This window comes from Cricetulus griseus, chromosome 3, assembly GCF_003668045.3.
Source record: "Cricetulus griseus strain 17A/GY chromosome 3, alternate assembly CriGri-PICRH-1.0, whole genome shotgun sequence".
In the NCBI taxonomy this organism is placed as follows: domain Eukaryota; kingdom Metazoa; phylum Chordata; class Mammalia; order Rodentia; family Cricetidae; genus Cricetulus; species Cricetulus griseus.
Genome location: NC_048596.1, coordinates 16,058,829 through 16,076,758, shown reverse-complemented (window position 1 = coordinate 16,076,758; position 17,930 = coordinate 16,058,829). Strand labels below are relative to the sequence as shown.

The 17,930-nt window shown below is 42.6% G+C and overlaps 1 protein-coding gene across 16 annotated transcripts in view; it reads left to right on the top strand.

Moving 5' to 3' along the window:
- Btrc (beta-transducin repeat containing E3 ubiquitin protein ligase) overlaps positions 1–17,930 on the top strand; it is a 174,417-nt gene that overhangs the window by 126,083 nt on the left and 30,404 nt on the right. For all 16 annotated transcript variants that reach the window (XM_035441805.1, XM_027407177.2, XM_027407185.2 and 13 more), the window contains one exon: positions 17,233–17,464. In XM_035441805.1, coding sequence (XP_035297696.1) covers positions 17,233–17,464 — 232 coding nt within the window. The remainder of the gene's footprint in view (positions 1–17,232; positions 17,465–17,930) is intronic.

Genomic DNA, 17,930 nt, shown 5'->3' with positions numbered 1-17,930 from the left:
AGATGAGCTTGCTGAGGTCACCTGGCTGTAGATGACACAGGGCCTGATCCTGAGCTGGCTCGGATGCCCTTCAGTTGTATCTTTAAGCCAGCTCAGTCTTTTGCTTCCTCCATAGTGTGCCCTGGTTCCATGGTGTTCTTTCAAATGGAACCAGGCCCAGTGCATGTCCTTTTTTGTTTATTTATTACAGTAAACAGTATGCTGTCTCAACTGTGAGAACTTTGCTAGCCTTTGGAATCTGAGAGAGAGAAAGAAAAATGTCTAGTACAGCAAGCTCTTTGATGGACAGAGGACAGTGCTGTCTGACCATGAGCATGACTTTACTTTTCATAAGGAAGCATTAGGGGATTCCAGTGGGATTTCATATCTATTTGTAGACTCCATGTACTTCTACTACTTGGATTTGGCCCTAAATAAAATAGTATATAGCATTTCTTTTGCCTCTGTGTGTTAAGTAAGGGAACTTTTATTAGGAAAAAAAATCATTTACTGATAGGTTGTTGTTGTTGTTGTTGTTTGTTTGTTTTTTTTCAAGTCAGGGTTTCTCTGTGTAGCTTTGGAGCCTGTCCTGGAACTCGCTCTGGAGACCACCATTGACCGGCTGTTGATAGTTTTCTAGAAGACTTTTTCTTAAATACTGGCGACCAGAGGGAGGGCGGCACAAAAGTGATAAGGATGTAAATGTAGAAGACACGGGCCAAGCCGAGGAGGCCGAGCTCATTTCCCATTGTCCTAAGTTCTATGGAAATTTTAAGCTAGCATCAGTCATCATTGTTGGAGGTTTAGTTTTAATTCTTGACTTCAGACATTTTTTAAACTTAAAAAATGATTTTGTCTTTTTTTTAGATGAGTTTTAACTATGCAACCCAAATGGGTCTCAAATATATTATGTAGCCTAGGCTGACCTTGAACCGATAGTAGTTTTTAAATATGTTACATGCAGGATCTGGAGAGATGTCTCAGCAGTTAAGAACACTGTTACTTCTAGAGGACCCTGGTTCATTTCCCAGAACCCACATGGCAGCTCACACCTGTCTGTAACTCCAGTTCCAGGAGACCTGACACCCATGGCGAAACAGCAGTGCACATAAGAAGAAAATAAAAATAAAAATACCTTTTTTAAAAAAGGAATACACCAGAATTGTGTCCCAGGAAGACCATAGAGCTTATATAACAACTGCATTTTGAAATTTAGTCTGAACTTTGCTAATTTATGTGAGTTTGAGCAAGTTATTCTGATCACCTCTGGAAAAAAAAAAAAAAAAAAAAAAAAAAAAAAAACTCGCTGCATCCAAACTAAGCCTTTCCTGGATAAATTAAGAAAACAATTACCAAAGTATTCCAGAGAGAAATGTCTTCAGTCCCTTGATGCTCCAAGGGTTATTAAAGTTTTACCTGCAGATCACCAAGACTTCCAGAAGTTACAAGTCATTTACTTCATTCACTGCAGCTGAGAGACGCCTGCACCCTGCCTCCTAGGGTTATTTCTTGCTGCATTTAACATGCATTAACAAGCGTTTGGAAAGAGTTGAATTTCTCCTAGAAAGCTGAGTTGGCTTCTTGAGAGTCTGTCCCCCCTACCCACACCCTCAAAACCAGGCTTTAGGTTATTAAGCTTTTTCTAGGAGCAAGTTATACCAAGTCACTGACTTTCATAGACCCACCCAAAAAAAGAAAGAAAGAAAAAGGCCCAAGTATCACAGCAGAAAGAGGACGGCAGCTCTTCCTGCTCTATCTAAACTCCCTGTACTTTTTAGTTGTGTTTAAGTGTCTCTGGTTCTCATGACAGGCCTGCCTCTCCCTCATTCCCCATTATTTATGATGGAACTTAACTTTCTCATACTGAATAAGGCAAGGCTATGAGGGAAAGTTGCAGAGAAGACTTAGTTTAGACTTACAGCATCACCACAATTTTATTTGGTGATATTAACATCATTTTACATCCAGAGGAGCAACCTGCACCTCAGGAAGTTACAAGGAAGAATCAACCAGATTCCAGACAATTAAACTTTATTACTCTGCCTGAGACATTAAATACCGGTTTTCAAAAGAAATAGTTTTTCATCTCCTCTCCCTCCTGATGTTTATTGTTTATTATGTGGGAGAGGACTTGTTTGTCCATCGAGCATATGGCTTCTGTTGGAGCAGGGTTGGTCATGCTTGGTTATACCCAGTTTTCTCATCTGCTTCTACCTCTCCTCTCCCGTCCCACCTCTCCCCAAGCTGTGTGCCCTGTCTTCCCTGCTTGTCATTTCTCTCCCCTTGCCAGTCTCTCTCCTAGCCCTAATGACTCCTCTTCACTATTCTCTGGTCTCTCCAACAGGCACACCCACCTATGCTGCCAGTCTCGTTTCACCCAGTCACTTGTCACCCCGGAACACACCCAGTTCTACAGCCTTTCTTGGCTCCCTCTCTTCTTGCGGCTTGCCTTCTCCTTCTTTCTTCTCTGTCACCCGCTGCCCTCCCCTTTTCCTTTCCACAGTCATCATTCTATGTGTTCCAGGATCAGATCTTGATTTCTAAGGTGTTCAGAAAAGGAAATTTTGTTTGTTCTAATCAATTTACTACTAAGGAGAAAGTATCCTAGACATCATAAAAAATCACCCTCTCTTCCCCACTTATTTACTAATGGTTCTTTGACTTATTTTTTAAATGTTTATTTTTCTTTTTGCTTGAGTATTTTGTCTACATGTATGTCTGTGCATCACATGTGTGTATGCCTGGTGCCTACAGAAATCAGAAGGCATCAGATTCCATGGTACCAAAGTTATGATGGCTGTGAGCCTCCGTGTGGATGATGAGAACTGAATCCAGGTCCTCTGCAAGAGCAGCCAGTGCTCTTAATTGCTGAGCCATCGCTCTATCCCCTAATACCACTTTTAAAAGAATAGAAAAATAATCTGGACATTGAAATATAAACAATGTCTGCCGATAGTGAAAATTTTGGGCTTTTGTAAAACTGTGTGTGTGTGCTCAAGTGCCCATGTATACGCTCATTCTCTGGAGGTCTTCAGGTGTAAGCCTCAAGAATGATTGGTTTCCCTTTTGCAAAGTAGGCCAGACTGTCTGGCCAAGGAGTCCTAAGAATAATTGCTTTTTCTACACACTCTCCCCACCCCCACTGGTTAAAATAATAAGCATAGACAATGCCTGGTCTTTTTTTCGGGGGTGAGTTCTGAGGTTTGAGCCCAGGTCCTTAGGTTTACACAGCAAGCACTTTCTTTCCCCACTGAGCCATCTTCCCAACCCCTTTATCCCCAGATAGATTATTTAATGAAATCAAAGACAAAACAGGATGATTCAAATTTGATTCTCCAGCCACGAGGACTTTTGTTTGCTATTTTAATGCTTGTTTTTTCCCAGAGCCTGTCAACTTTGAAAAGGTGGTCTTTTGGATTACAGCATTAAGCCTCTGGGTGTTGGTCTGTTGCAGCACGTGACTGGGAGGGAGCTAAGCACAATTGCAAACATGAGGCTCAACCTCTATAAGTCCTTTGAGACTCTACCTGATTATCTCCTCCCAAATTTAGTTCATGCTGTTTCCCTTAACGGTTCTGTGTTATGAGTAGCCTTGACATTTTACATACATATGTATTTTCATTCCTGTTATTAGGTGACAGGAATAGACACTAATGAGTGGCGATTCTGTTACTTCATTGGTTGATTTTTGGCTGGCCTCAGTCTCGAAGTGATTCTCCAGTCTTTGTCTTTTCTGTCTATACGGGGCTGGGATTATAGGGATGATCCACCACCCACAAATGAGGTGTTCCTCTCTACTAGACCTTATTGTTACTCCCTGTCTGTTGTCCTTAGGAATGCTGGCTGTAAAACTGCAACTGTGTATATGCCATCTCTGCCACAGTCAGATGGCAAAATCCACATTCAACCTAAAGAATAATGTTAGTCAGGAAATGTCTTCCTGGATTGGCTTAGCTTTGGGGTGGAAGATGAACATAAGACAAGTTGAAGGGCTCCGGGTAGGTTATTCTCACTATACCTCACTCAGAGGTCACAGGGTTAACTGGTGTAGTTGGTGAGAGCTTTTCTAGCTGTAGGGCTTTTTGAAGATATGGAGGGATTCTGTGGCTAATTGAATTCTTCAGGCATGGACCCATGGTCATGGAACAAAAAAATTGAGTGAGTAAAACTTCCCATGCTGTAATTCCTGTGGTGTTTCAGAAGGCCAGGGTTATTTTGAAAAGGGTTACCCTGCCTGTGTGTGCTGCTTGAGCATTTTATATAATAAAATAACATTTACACAAATTATTTTATATAATAAAATGACATTTACACAAATTATGTGGTCCCTCATGTTGCTCTTCTCCCTGTTTTTTCTTCTCTCGCTTTCCCAAGTCTACAACACTTGTGCAGTTTCCCCATCTCATGAGCAAAGTTTTAACAGTACGCAGAAAGTTAACTGCCTGGAGTCTTTTAAATATAAGTAACACGCAACCAGTAATAAGCTGTCGGTTTTTGTTTTTTTTTTTGTTTTGTTTTTTTTTTGTTTTGTTTTTGCTGCCTGCAAAGAAACATAAACACAGCGCTCATTTCTGGCAGGTTTTTACTGTCAGAGTTTCTCCTATTATATTTATCTTACAATTTGCCAGGGGGTGAAGTTATTAAGTTTTAGCAGCAGCCATCGATCAAGTTCACAAGTTAACACGATAAAGGCTCTGTGCCGCTCCGATCCGGGGAATGATGATCCTCACTCGGTAATTAACTAAATGAGAAAGTTAAATCTTACTTGAGAGCTGGGAGAGATGAAAGAGAGGTGTTTGTCAGTTTCTCAGTGGAAATTAGAAGCAGTTTTCTGCAATTCCCTAAGCTGCTGCTCTGTCATATTTTACATAAGCACTGGGAAAACGTCTTGTAATTAGTGCTGTCATGGAGGGTTTTTTTTTTTTTTTTTTTTTTTTTTTTTTTTTTTTTTTTGCTGAAGGATGTTGGAATAATTCATTAGATTATCAAGAAAGGCTTGTGTCCCGAAATGATTAGCACAGTGAAATTTAAACCATTAACGATAACAAGTTTAGAGCTTGCTGCAGTGCAGAGGCACCCGGGGTATGTCTGTGCCTATTTCAATCATTTCTTATAATTAAACATTATGTCCTTTTTTTTTTCCTCCTCACTAGGACCCATCCAAAAATCCTTTTAAGGTGGCACTGTCTACATCAGTAGGTTTACCAGCCTTGGAGGTGTGTGTCGTTAGTAGCTGTAATAATAATGCAGCAGTAAATTAAGCTGCAGTGAGTGCCTTGGCTTAGAACAAAAGAACCTGTCACCCTGCAAGCTGTAAAGTCACATACCAGAGCCCACCAAAGAAACAAGAGTCAGTTTTGAAATCTAAAAATGTTAAGTGGTTATCTTGTCCCTTTAACTACAGTAAAAATCAAGAAACCACCCAAAATGGCCTTGCTTTGACTTGGTTGGAGGTTATGTATGGCTTTTACTATCATCAGTAAATAGAAGATTGGCAAATAGCTAGTCTTTAAATAACCATATATACAGAGCTGCGTTGAGTTCATTTCCTAGTGAGTGTTATTTAAAGCCTTGGAATGATCACCAGCTTCGTCTCACTGGTTATTATTAGAAGTCAGATTCATAATGTGAACTTCTCTCTGCTGACAGATCTGCCCCTTCCTGTCTTCCACATTCACTAATCAGATCTGACATATTTATGAGTTCACCTAATATGTAATCATATTTAGTGGAAGCTGTTAAAATATTAATACAATAACCCCACTGAGAAATGTGATGTTTACTTCTGATAGAATGTATACCCCATTCTGTACATTCAGCTCTCTTTGCTTTCATGTGGAATCCCATTTCCAACCCCAGTAAAAGATAAAGGATTATATTTTGTCGATAAAAGTTATAGCCTTTAAGAACTAAAATTCAGATTGTTGAAAGTTGTGGCCCTGCTTTTGAGCATTTGTTACCTTTTCTCTACTTGTGCCTGACCCTTTCCAACATCCCATGAATTCCTTCCTAGAAACTCGCTCAGATGCTGTGGGCTTCTTTCCCTTGCTCCCTGTCCCTCTGGGGCTCCAGAGCTGCTTCGGGCCCCTACTCCTTCCCTAGGAGTGCCCACGTGTCCCCATCTCTCCAGCCTGATCAAGATGCAGACAGTTCTATTGCCTCTCAATTCAACCAAGACAACACTGACTTTTTCTAGAAGGCACTTTAGGAAGAAAGCAAGGGAGAGACATTGGGAGTGGAGAGAATCATTGTTTTTAGATTCTTACTTAACAAGAACCCGGAAGTAGCCTATAGAGACTAAGTGTGGGCCCCTACTAAGCTTTTGCCTTTCTCCCCAAAACTAAGACAAGCCAGACATGGTGGTGCATGCCTGTATTCTCAATTCTCAATACTCTGGTGGCTGAGGCAGGAGGATAACAAGTTTAAGTCCAGCTTGGACTATATTACAAAAGCACATAAACAAAAGAAATAAGAATTCTAGCAAGTTTTGACTTGTTTCTCCTGGCCATGGAGCAAGAACCTTGTAACTCTGGTTCTGCCCCTGTCCAGGCAAAGGAATCAGTTCTTCCTTCAGGGAGGAAGTACGTGATTATATTCAAAGAAATGTCTGATGGCCTGGAGTGGTGGCACATACCTTAAATTCTAGCTTTTGGGAGGCAGAGCAGGTGGATTTCTGTGAATTCAAGGCCAGCCTGTGTTAGACCCCCGGAAAACTCAGGTATCGGGGTCCCAGGCCACAACCTCGGTCACCCCAATCACCAGGCGGATTCGAGAGCTTGCTGCAAACTGCATGAGGCTTTATTGTAATTTAACGAGCTAACCCCATGTTAGCTCGGGTCTTTCACTCACCCGCCATGGTGGATGGCTACAAAAGACAGCTCAAACCTGCTGCAGAGAGAGATCTTGTAGGGCAGCATAAGGAGAGTGTATACGGGTACGCACAGGCTCAGGATTGGTGTGCCTCCAGGCTTGGAGGGTTTGCCCTGTTTTGATTGGCCAACTGGTTGTTATGGCCCATAGGCCCTCCCAGGGTGGTTGCTATGCTCTATGCGTCATTGTTGTGCGCTTGTCCATAAAGCACACCCAGAATCGTAAAGCATAGCGCCACCAGGTAACTTCTGATTGGTTCCTTGTCACGAGGCAGGCACTTAACCTCTAGTGGCAAAGACAAGGTCATAGCGAGCACGTGTTACTGTCATGGATGCCAAAATGGGGAGCTGGTCCCTTCACCTGGTCTACATAGTGAGTTCCAGGCCAACCAGGGCTACATAGTGAGACCCTGTCTCCAGTGAATGAATGAATGAATGAATGAATGAATGTTCTAACCCAGACTTTCTTTCCCCTCTCCCTTCACCTTCTCTCTCTTTCTCCTCCTTCTCTTCCTCCTTCCGCTCCTCATCTTCTTCTCCTCACCTTCTACCTCTCTTAACAAGACTGAACAGCCTTGAAACTCTTGGTCCTTCTATGTCCACTTCTAAGTGTTGGGATTACAGTTATTGGCCCCACACTCAACCTTCAGACTGTAACTCTCCATTTGTTCTTCTTAAACAGCCTCTTCTAACCCTGACCATAATCACCCCTTGCTTGAAGTATTGGTCTTCCTCCTCACTTCACAGCTCCCGATCTGTTCTCTTGAATGGAGCTGGTGTATTTCCAAGCACATCAGAAGGCGCCATTCATGTTTGACTACTTCAGAGCTCTCTCTCCTTTATACTTCAGTGGAAATCCAGACGGCTTCCCATGGCCCATGGCCCCGTTAAGTAAGCCCAACTGTTCACTCACTGCTTTGCCTGGTTATTTTTCTTTACAATCCATATCAGTTTCTAAAGTTAGTATATTTCTTGTGTGTTCTCCTCACTCTTTCCCAGAGAAGGCAAGAAACTGCCTGTTAACTGTTTTAACTAGCCTCTGGAAACCACGCTGCACAGAGTAGCCAGCCAGTGGGACTTGACAACACTCAGGTTCCAGCCGTAATCTAAGCTCTTGTCTGTCTCTCTTAGGTGCATTCTAATCCCAGCACAGTCATTGCTTGCTTTACTCTTAACTCAGTGCCCATCGGAATCATTATTTCCCTCCACACACCATAGTCCCCAGTGCTAGAGTCTCTCAAAGCAGACAGAATCCTTAGCTCTCTTAGCATTTGCATCTCTAGCCACCGATGGTCTTTTCATTTTCTCCTTGTCCTTGCAATACTTCTTAATGGTGTCCTTTGACTGAAACATTCTTTCTCTACTTATTCTACTCTCCCTGTTGGTTGGTTACAGCAGGGTTTGCATGGAAACTGGAAATATATGTCATTTCACAGTCGAATTCAGGTAGTCCATGATGTAATTTTTAAACTCATATATGATACAGTTAGTAAAGTCAACATACGTCATGTTATTGGCTAGGCCAGTTGATGTCTCTAAAGAATACATTTTTCCCCTCCTGGGCCAGGCAGCAACTGCAGAGAAATTCATGGTCATTTTGAAAATAGTACATGTAATGTGTTTTCAGGGGTGAGGCCCTTAGCCTTTTAGGCCTAAACTGGAAGACAGTGCCACAAACACTTAACTCCTTTCATTTTGTGTGCTTGTCACCTGACAGCATCATTTGGACTTTGTTTGGAGACAATTGTTCATTGCAAACCGAAAGGCAGAAGAGGTGTGCAGGGCAGCAGGAAGTTAGTGTTGTCATTAAACTGAGGCTGTTTGTCAGCTTTCCTGGACATTTGAACACGATGGTTGAGTCATCAGGCTTTTGTTGGGAAGGCTGAATCAATGCTTCTGCCACCAGTAACCATTATCATCTCTCTCTTCCCCATACACTCTAATGTACAACCTTCTGGTGGTTTTAATAATTGAACTTTTTCACTGTACCCTTGTGGATTTTTTAGAGTTTCTCAAATTGAAATTTTACTTCATTTACTTCAGACATTTGTAGAAAAATCTGTATGGGAGAATGGTCAGGGAAGAGACTCAACAGCAAAGACCTTTAGAGCTCTTTGTTAATGTAGTGTGTTAGTTACAAGTAAAATTGACATCATGGTGCTGTTAAGTATTATGGTTCAATAAATTTTGTCAGTTGTATGCTGTGAAACAAGATGGAGAAGATTTCCATGGCTCCAGTGAATCCCTCATGCCTTTCCCCAGATGGTTTTACTCCCACACCCTACTCAGAGAAACCACTGATCTTTGAGATTCATTGCTCCTAGAGTGGCATATGAGTGAACTCTTATGCCTGGCTTCTAATCCATGTGTTCTGGAATCCATCCTTGTTGTCTTATGTGTTTCCCTCCCATTGTTGCTAAGTGTTCCGCTGTGTGCTTACATTATAGTGGGTGTCATGAAAGGGTTTCTCTGTGTAACAGCCCTGCCTATCCTGGAACTCCCTTTGTAGACCAGGCTGGCCTCAAACTCACAGAGATACACCTGCCTCTGCCTCCTGAGTGCTGGGATTAAAGGTGTGCACCACCACCGCCACCCGGCTTATCATTCTTCTCTTGATGGACTTGTATCTTATTACACTGGGGAATTTTTATGAAAACAGAAACAATGAACACTGATCAGTAGACTGTGTTTGGGAGGTAAATATCTACATCATGGTAAAGTCTGTTTTTTACCATGTAAAACACTCAACTTGTTTTCCAAAGTAATTGTACCATTCAGCATTATAACTGTGATGTGTGAGAGGCCAGTTGTTCAAGATAGTCAGAACCTTAGTCTATGTATAGTAGTCTCTCACGGCTTAATTTACATTTCCATAATGACTTGAAATGTTGAACATCTTTTTGTATGCTTACTGGCCTTCCAGAGGCTTTCTTGGGGGGGGGGTCTATCTTTTACCAATTAAAAAAAAGTATTTTCTGACTTATGAAACAGCTAATATTATTCATTTCCTCACTATTGAGTCCTAAGAGTTCTTCATATATTCTAAAGTCTTTTGTTAAATACATTGCAGATATTTCTCTCAGTTCCTAACTGAGCTGGTGAGATGGCTCAACAGATAGAGGCACGTACTGCCAAGCTGAAAACCCAGGTTCCATCCCCAAGACTCACGCAGTAAGAAGAAAAGAACCGATCCCCCAAATTGTCCATAAACACCATGCCAAGTGCATGTGCATGTATACACACACACACACACACACACACACACACACACACACACACACACACACACACACACACCCTGATTTATTAAATTCCTTTCTTTTATTAAGTTTGTTGCTTTTGCAACCTCTCTAAAATGTTTGCCTAGCCCAAGAGTACAAAAAAACCTTATTTTACCCTTTAAGTTTTACAGTTTTAACTCAAGTGTATACAAGCTAATCTTGCATGTGGTATATATAAGGAACAAGATTTGTTTGTTTCCCAGTATGGATATGCAGTTGCTTAAAATCATTATTTTAAAAAGCTATCCTTGGGGCTGGAGAGATGGCTTGCAGTTAAAGCACTTGCTGCTCTTACAGGGACCTGGGTGTAGTTCCCAGCACCTACATCAGGAGTCTCACAACCGTCTGTAACACCAGTTCCAGGGGTCACTGCCATCTTCTGATCTCTGAGGTTACCTGCAAGCATCTGGTGCACATACATGCACTCTAGAACACAAACACATTCATAAAATATGTAAATCTTTTTTCCTCAGTTTTTTTCTTTGTTTGGTGTTTTGATTTTTTGAGGCAGGGTTTCTCTGTGTGGCTTTGGAGCCTATCCTGGCACTCGCTCTGGAGACCCGGCTGGCCTCAAACTCAGAGATCTGCCTGCCTGTGCCACCAACACTCAGCTCGTTTTTTCTTTGTTATTCTGTCATACATCCAACCGCAGCTTCCCCTATATACTGGCTTCTTTCGTGTGTCAACTTGACACAAATAGAGTCATCAGAGAGGAAGGAGCCCCAATTAAGGAAATGCCTCCATGAGATCCAGCGGTAAGGCGTTTCCTCAATTAGTGATCAGTGGGGGAGGGCCCAGCCTATGGTGGGTGGAGCCATGCTTGGGCTGGTGGTCTGGGGTTCTCTCTCTAAGAAGGTGGGGCTGAGTAAGCCATGAGAAGCAGGCCAGTAAACAGCACCGCTCTATGACCTCTTCATCGGCTCCTGCCTGTTCAAGTTCCTGTGCTGACTTCCTTCGGTGATGAACAGCAATGCTGAAGTGTGAGCCTAATAAACCTTTTCCTCCTCCACTTGCCTTTTGACTCTGATGTTGCTTCACAGCAATAGAGTCTCTAACTAGACACCTTCCCTCCAGATACACCCCTTTTATCTCTTCCCACAAAAAAAGCAAGCCTCCAAGGGACATAACAGAACACGGCACAACAAGATAAAAGACCAGGCACAAACCCTCCCATCAAGGCTGGGTGAGGCAACCCAGTAGGAGGAAAAGGGTCCTAAAAGCAGGCAAAAGAGTCAGAGACACCGCCACTCCCTCTGTTGGGAGTTCCTCAAAACACCAAACCCACAATCATAACATATATTCAGAGGGTCTAGCACAGACCCACTCATCTCTGCATACAATTTTGCCAGTTGTATTAGGTTCTACCCCAGGGCTCTGGACTGTCCAACCTCTGGGTCCTGGTCATTCAGGCAGTGTTGCGCATGGACTTCCTCTTACGCTGTGGGTCTCAAATTACACCTGTCACTGGTTGCCCTCTCCCTCAAGTTCTGCTCCACCATTGCCCCAGCACATCTTGCAGGCAGGACAGATTGTAGGTTGAAGGTTTTGTGACTGGGTTGGTGTCCCAGTCCCATCACTGGTAGCCTTGCCTTAGTTACAGAAGGTGGATAGTTCAGGTTCCATATCTGAGTTTGATCCTCAGAACCTACAGTGGAAGGAGAGAACGGACTCTTGAAAATGTCCTCCACACTCATACCTTTGAGTCCAGCATGTGCTCTCGAGAACACACACACAAAACACACACACACACACACACACACACACACACACACACACACACACACACACACGTAGAGAATAAGAAGTAGAATAAAATTCTGTAGGCTGAGCCCTCCATCTTTTAATTTAGGTCCCTTTGCATCTCTATACAAATTAGTAGAGTCTGTATCAGTTTGTCTGCTAAGGTTTTGATTGATATTTCATTGACCCTATAGATTAATCTAAAAAGAATGAGCAGTATTGAGTCCAGTTTATGATCTTGTGTAACATATTTCTCCATTTATTTATATTAAAGACATTCCCACCAGGCATAGTGGTGCACATCTTTTAATCCCAGCACTCAGAAACAGGCAGATCTCTTTGAGGCCAGCCTGGTCTACAGAGTGAGTTCCAGGACAGGCTCCAAAGCAATACAGAGAAACCCTGTCTCAAAAAAAAAAACATAAATAAATAAATAAACAAAAAATAATAAATATATCATAAATAATAAATAAATAAATAATAGAGATATTCCAGCAGATATTCTGTCCTACCCTGAGGAGTCTAAGTCTAAATGCCTTGGCTAAGATATCAGAGGATAGTAGCTGAGACTGTCTAGTCTTCAACCACATCAAAGACCCAAGAAGCAAAATAATATTACCTGAGTAAGCAGGAAGTATAATCAAGCAACTTCCCAAAGGTGCAAGAAATGACAGAAATAACTGACTACTTGCACAGTCACCCAGAAATGGGGCATCCAACCTTGGCTAAGGCCCAGAATATCTGACAGATGATTTTCAGAAGCAGGAAGATTCAAAAGACTGCCCTACCCTGTCTTGGCAAGGCTCAGCAGTCTCTCTTTGCTTATATCCTGCTTGTCCAGTTAGGACAGTGTGTCTACTGTCAGCAGTTGAGGCAAGGGTAGTTCTTTACCATTTTTGCTATGAAGAAAACAAACTCCAAATGGAGTGTCTCTGGTGCCCATCATATTCTCAGGAATGTCATGCCTCCAAGAGCAATTGTGTCTCATGAATGGAATAGATTATTGTAATAAAGTCCATGAAAGCCCGGATAAAGGGAAGTCATTTATGTATTTGGGAATCATTCAGGAATAACAAAATAAGGTAGAGAACCGCTGAGGTCTTCTGCCCAGAGCCTGGGAAGCTGCAACCCAATCTGCTGCCACCACCCAAGAATGCAGGCTCCCAGTTCCACACATAGCACCCAAGACTCTTCCCTGAAGGGGCTGGTACCTCAAAGACTATTGGCTGAATGAGTTCCACAACAGCTCTAACAGTATTTTTTTTTTTTAATGAGATTTGATTTAGGGCTGAGCATGTGGCCTCAGCAGAGTGCTTGCCCAAGCCTGTGTGGAGGCACTTGGTTAGATCCTCAGCATGGGTAGAGGTGGCGCTACTAAATACTTCCCGTAAACAAGCTTGTTACAGCTGTTTCTGTGCAAAGGAGAAGCAGCCATTTCATCAGCTTGATGGCTCTATGTTCCTGAACTTCTGAGCTTTAACCAGAAGACAGCTCGAGCCCCCAACACAGTTTATTCACTCTTTTGGGGGAGCCCTGAGCAGGAGGGAGATGGAGACGGAGGGAGAGTTGGTTTGTTTTGTAAGGTATGATCTCATGTAGTCCAGGTTGGCCTCAATTGCTAAATAAATGAGGATGCCCATAAACTTCTGATCTTTATGTGCCACAGCACCTGTTTTATATGTGAAACCCAGGGCCTTGTCCATGCTAAGAAAGCTCTGCCCCAAGTGCTCTGGGCTACTATGTCCCCAGCCCATTTCTACCTTTTATGACAAAGATAATGACGATATGGTGGACTTTGGTAATTGGGATGAAAAGTGGCTTTTTTGGGTTAAGCTTGTAAGCCCATCTGTTTGCTAAGTGCTCTAAGTCTTACTCATTTGATGAGTTTCCCTTTGCTAAGTTGCAAACAGCCTACATGGAAAGTAACCTGAACTCCCCATGGCCAGTGCCCAGCAGGTTCTTCATCACCATCTCTGTGTGAGAGCATTGGCATCTATGCTAGAAAACCCCCAGCTCTGCAGCCAGGCTTGCTGCCTTCATGCCATTTTTGGAAATCCACTGATATCAGCTGCTGACCAGGGTCCATTTGTAAAATGTTTGAGATGATGAGACAGGAAGAAGTAGAGTGTCAGCTCAGGGAATATATCCATTGTCCATCAGATTACTTAGAAAGCTCTCCATTTACACTCACTGTGTCATCCTATATAAAAATCACTTTTTTTTTTTAGAGTAGTTGTTTCTGTTGATTTCTGAATCTTTTCCATGGTTCTGCAGATTCAGATTTGGGTGTGAGCCTCATCTCCTTTTCTCCTGCCCAGATCCAGGTTTAGTGAGATCTGCTCTACCCTCGAAATACACTGGATGCTAATTCTTTCTCTCCACTTCTACACCCAACACTGTAGTGTAAAAGATGACTTCTCTTCCATGGGTCATTAAAGTAGATCCTTACTGTTGTCCATTCTTGACCTAGTACATGCTCCACCCAGTCAGGTCCATCATATGTGTGTCTCATATCTCTGAGCGCTTGTCCCTGTGGCCTCTCATCCTCCATTTCTCTCTTCAGCACGGTGCCTCAGGCTTTAAGGAGTGATGGAAGTTCTCAGGACTAGCGCCCTGGATTGTGACTCCACATCCTGTTAGCTGAGATTCTCTTGGTGGGAAGAGCAGGGGTCATGTCAGAGTTGATGAGGCCATGTATGGAGGTTAGTTGTCATCACCTGAATGGACTGGATGGCGTGGCTCTATCTACTTCCTCAGTGGTCTCTTTGACCACTCATTTAGTGTCCTTGGCTTGCCAGAGAGAATGCTGCCTCCCAGACCCTGTGCTCTCAAAATTCCCACCCCCTAGGCAACTCTTCCCCTATATAACACGATGTCAAGTTCAACTATTACCTCATTAGGAAAACTGTCCGTGAGCAGGTAGAGTTAATCACATCATTTATTAAGACTTTTTTTTTTTTCTTTTGGTTTTTCGAGACAGGGTTTCTCTGTATTGCTTGGGAGGTTGTCCTGGAATTTGCTGTGTACACCAGGCTGGCCTTGAACTCAAAAAGATTCACCTGCCTCTGCCTCCCGAGTGCTGGTATTAAAGACGTGTGCCACCAATGCCCAGCTAATTACATCAGTTTTTAAGTTGCTGCATAACACTCTTCGTTAGCTCATAGCTCTAGAGCTGGGAAGTCTGGCCCAGCATGGTTATGTTCTCTGTTCAGGTATCACAAGGCTGAAATCATTGTGTTGGCCTACCAAGTTCACTCAGAAGCTCCTGGGGAAATCCTCAGACCTTATTCCTGGTTGCAGGCCAGTCCTTGCTGTTACAGTAAAACTAGAGTCATCATCTCCTCACTGCTTATCAGTGTGTCTGACCACATTTTCCATGCGCCATGTCCACCTTCTGGGGGACAAAAATTAAAACTCTCTGAAGACCTCAAGTAATACTTACTGAAAAAAAAATGTATAATTTTTACATGGCCAGCTTGGAACTCATTATGTAACACAAACTGGCCTTGAACTTGCAATCCTGCCTCAGCTTCCTAAGTACTGGATTTGTGTGCACTACCACTTCCCATTTAGTAATCTAAGGTCAGCTGATTGTACATAACAGCACCTACAATAGGATTTGATCTAAAGGAAGGTAAGTGTATAATTCTTTTTTAAGACCGGGTCTGGCTATGTGGACCTGACTGGCCCAGAACTTTCTATGTAGTCAGGTTGGTCTCAAACTCATAGAGATATACAAAGTGTGCACCCCCTGTAATGGGAATCTTCACGGAACCATCTTAGTTTTTGCCTGCCATGATAACACACTCCCCTTCTTGTTCTTTTTTATGCTTTTATTTTTACATTGATTTACTGTGTATGTGTACACAGGCACACACAGTCATTCATTCCACAGAGTGTGTGTGGAGGTGAGGACAGCTGTAGTAGTTGGTTCTCTCCTTCCACCATGTGGGTTCCGGGATCAACTCAGGTCATCAGGCTTGGTAGCAAGTACCTTTACCCGCTAAGCCATTTCTCCAGCCCTTATATAATCCAAAAATTATTCTATTCTGCTTTTCTTTTTTTCTCTCCACTTTTTATTTAAATTAGAAACAAGATTATTTTACGTGTCAATCCCAATTCCCTCTGCCTCCCCTCCTCCCATTCCCTCCCCCCACTAACAACCTACCTATCCCATACTTTTTCTGCTCCCCAGGGAGGGTGAGGCCTTCCATGGGGGGGGGTCTTCAGAGTCTGCCGTGTCCTTTGGGATAGGGCCTAGGCCCACCCCCTTGTGTCTAGGCTCAGAGAGTATTCCTCTATGTGGAATGGGCTCCCAAAGTCTACACCTATGCTAGGGATAAGTACTGATCTACTACAGAAGGCCCCGTGGATTTCCAAGGCCTCCTCACTGACACCCACATTCATGGGGTCTGGATCAGTCCCATGCTGGTTTCACCAGCCTGGTCTTGACCCCTTTGCTCATCACTCCTCCTTCTCTGCAAGTACTCTTTCTTCTCTGCTTTTCTTGGCAGCACTACTTACATCCTAAGTGATATGTGCCTATTAAACTGGAATATATGTGCCTGATGATTCTCTGCTGGTTCTGTTCATTGTTACATTCTCAGCACCTAGAACAGGGTTAGATACAGTGTAGATATTCAGTAAATACTTATTAAATGACTTTGTTATTAAAAATTATAGCATTTGGCGAGGCAGTAATGGTGCACGCCTTTAATCCCAGCACTCAGGAGGCAGAGGTAGGCAGATCTCTGTGAGTTACAGGTTAGCCTGGTCTATAAAGTGAAATCCAGGACAGTCAGGACTGATACACAGAGAAACCATGTCTCAAAAAACAAAGAAAAAACACCTATAGCATTTAATTTTTTGATAACCATGAACATGATATTTTGGAAAGAAAAGGTTAACGTGAGCATAGGAGTTATTAGGCTTTATCTGCAAAGATACTATGGGAACTGTAAATATTCGCTGGTCTTTCTTTGCATGGAAGACTTCTTATTTGACTATTAAAAAGTAAGTGTGAAGAAGTAATTATCTAAATGTCCGGTAACGGCTACATACAAGAAAGGGCAAATTACCTTTTTTGCTTGCTATTAATAATTATGTACTTCTGGCCATAGATTAAGAATGTCTATGAACTTTTAGAAATGGTCTTCTCAGAGTATACCTGCTTTGCCACCTTACTCTGGTATTTATAAGTCTCCCACATAATTATGATGCACAATACTCAATTACTGTAGATCTAACAAGAATAACTCACTTGTAAAGATACAACGTAGCATACCAGACCAGAAAATTAGACTATTGCCCTCATTTTCGATGCTTACTGTTACATGTTTCTTTTAATCCCTCCCTTCCTATAGACAAAACTTGCCAATGGCACTTCCAGTATGATTGTGCCCAAGCAGCGGAAACTCTCAGCGAGCTATGAGAAGGAAAAGGAACTGTGTGTCAAGTATTTTGAGCAGTGGTCAGAGTCTGATCAAGTGGAATTTGTAGAACACCTTATATCCCAAATGTGTCATTACCAGCATGGGCACATCAACTCCTATCTAAAGCCTATGCTGCAAAGGGATTTCATAACTGCTCTGCCAGGTATGTGTGCATTTCCTTGTAAAGTCTTAGTTAATGTGCTACAGCAGTAATGGAACTGGATCTTCAGCCTTACCCCACTCCCCTTTTACCCCAAGCTAGCCTCAAATTCACTGTGTAGCCAAGATATGCCCCAAACTCACAGCAGTCCTTCTGCCTTGGCATTGAAAGTTCTGGGATCACAAGTGTAACACTCCTGGCCACATTTCTCTTTATAAAGTTTTATTTGATTTGGTTTGATAAAATTACACCTTCTTCATCTAATACAAGAAAAACCACTGAGTATGGTGGCACACGCCTTTAATCCCAGCACTCAGGAGGCAGAGGCGGGTGGATCTCTGTGAGTTCGAGGACAGCCTGGTCTACAAATCGAGTTTGAGGACAGCTAGGGCTGTTACACAGAGAAACCCTGTCTCAAAAAAAAAAAAAAGAAAGAAAGAAAGAAAAGAAAAGAAAAAGGAGAGCAAGG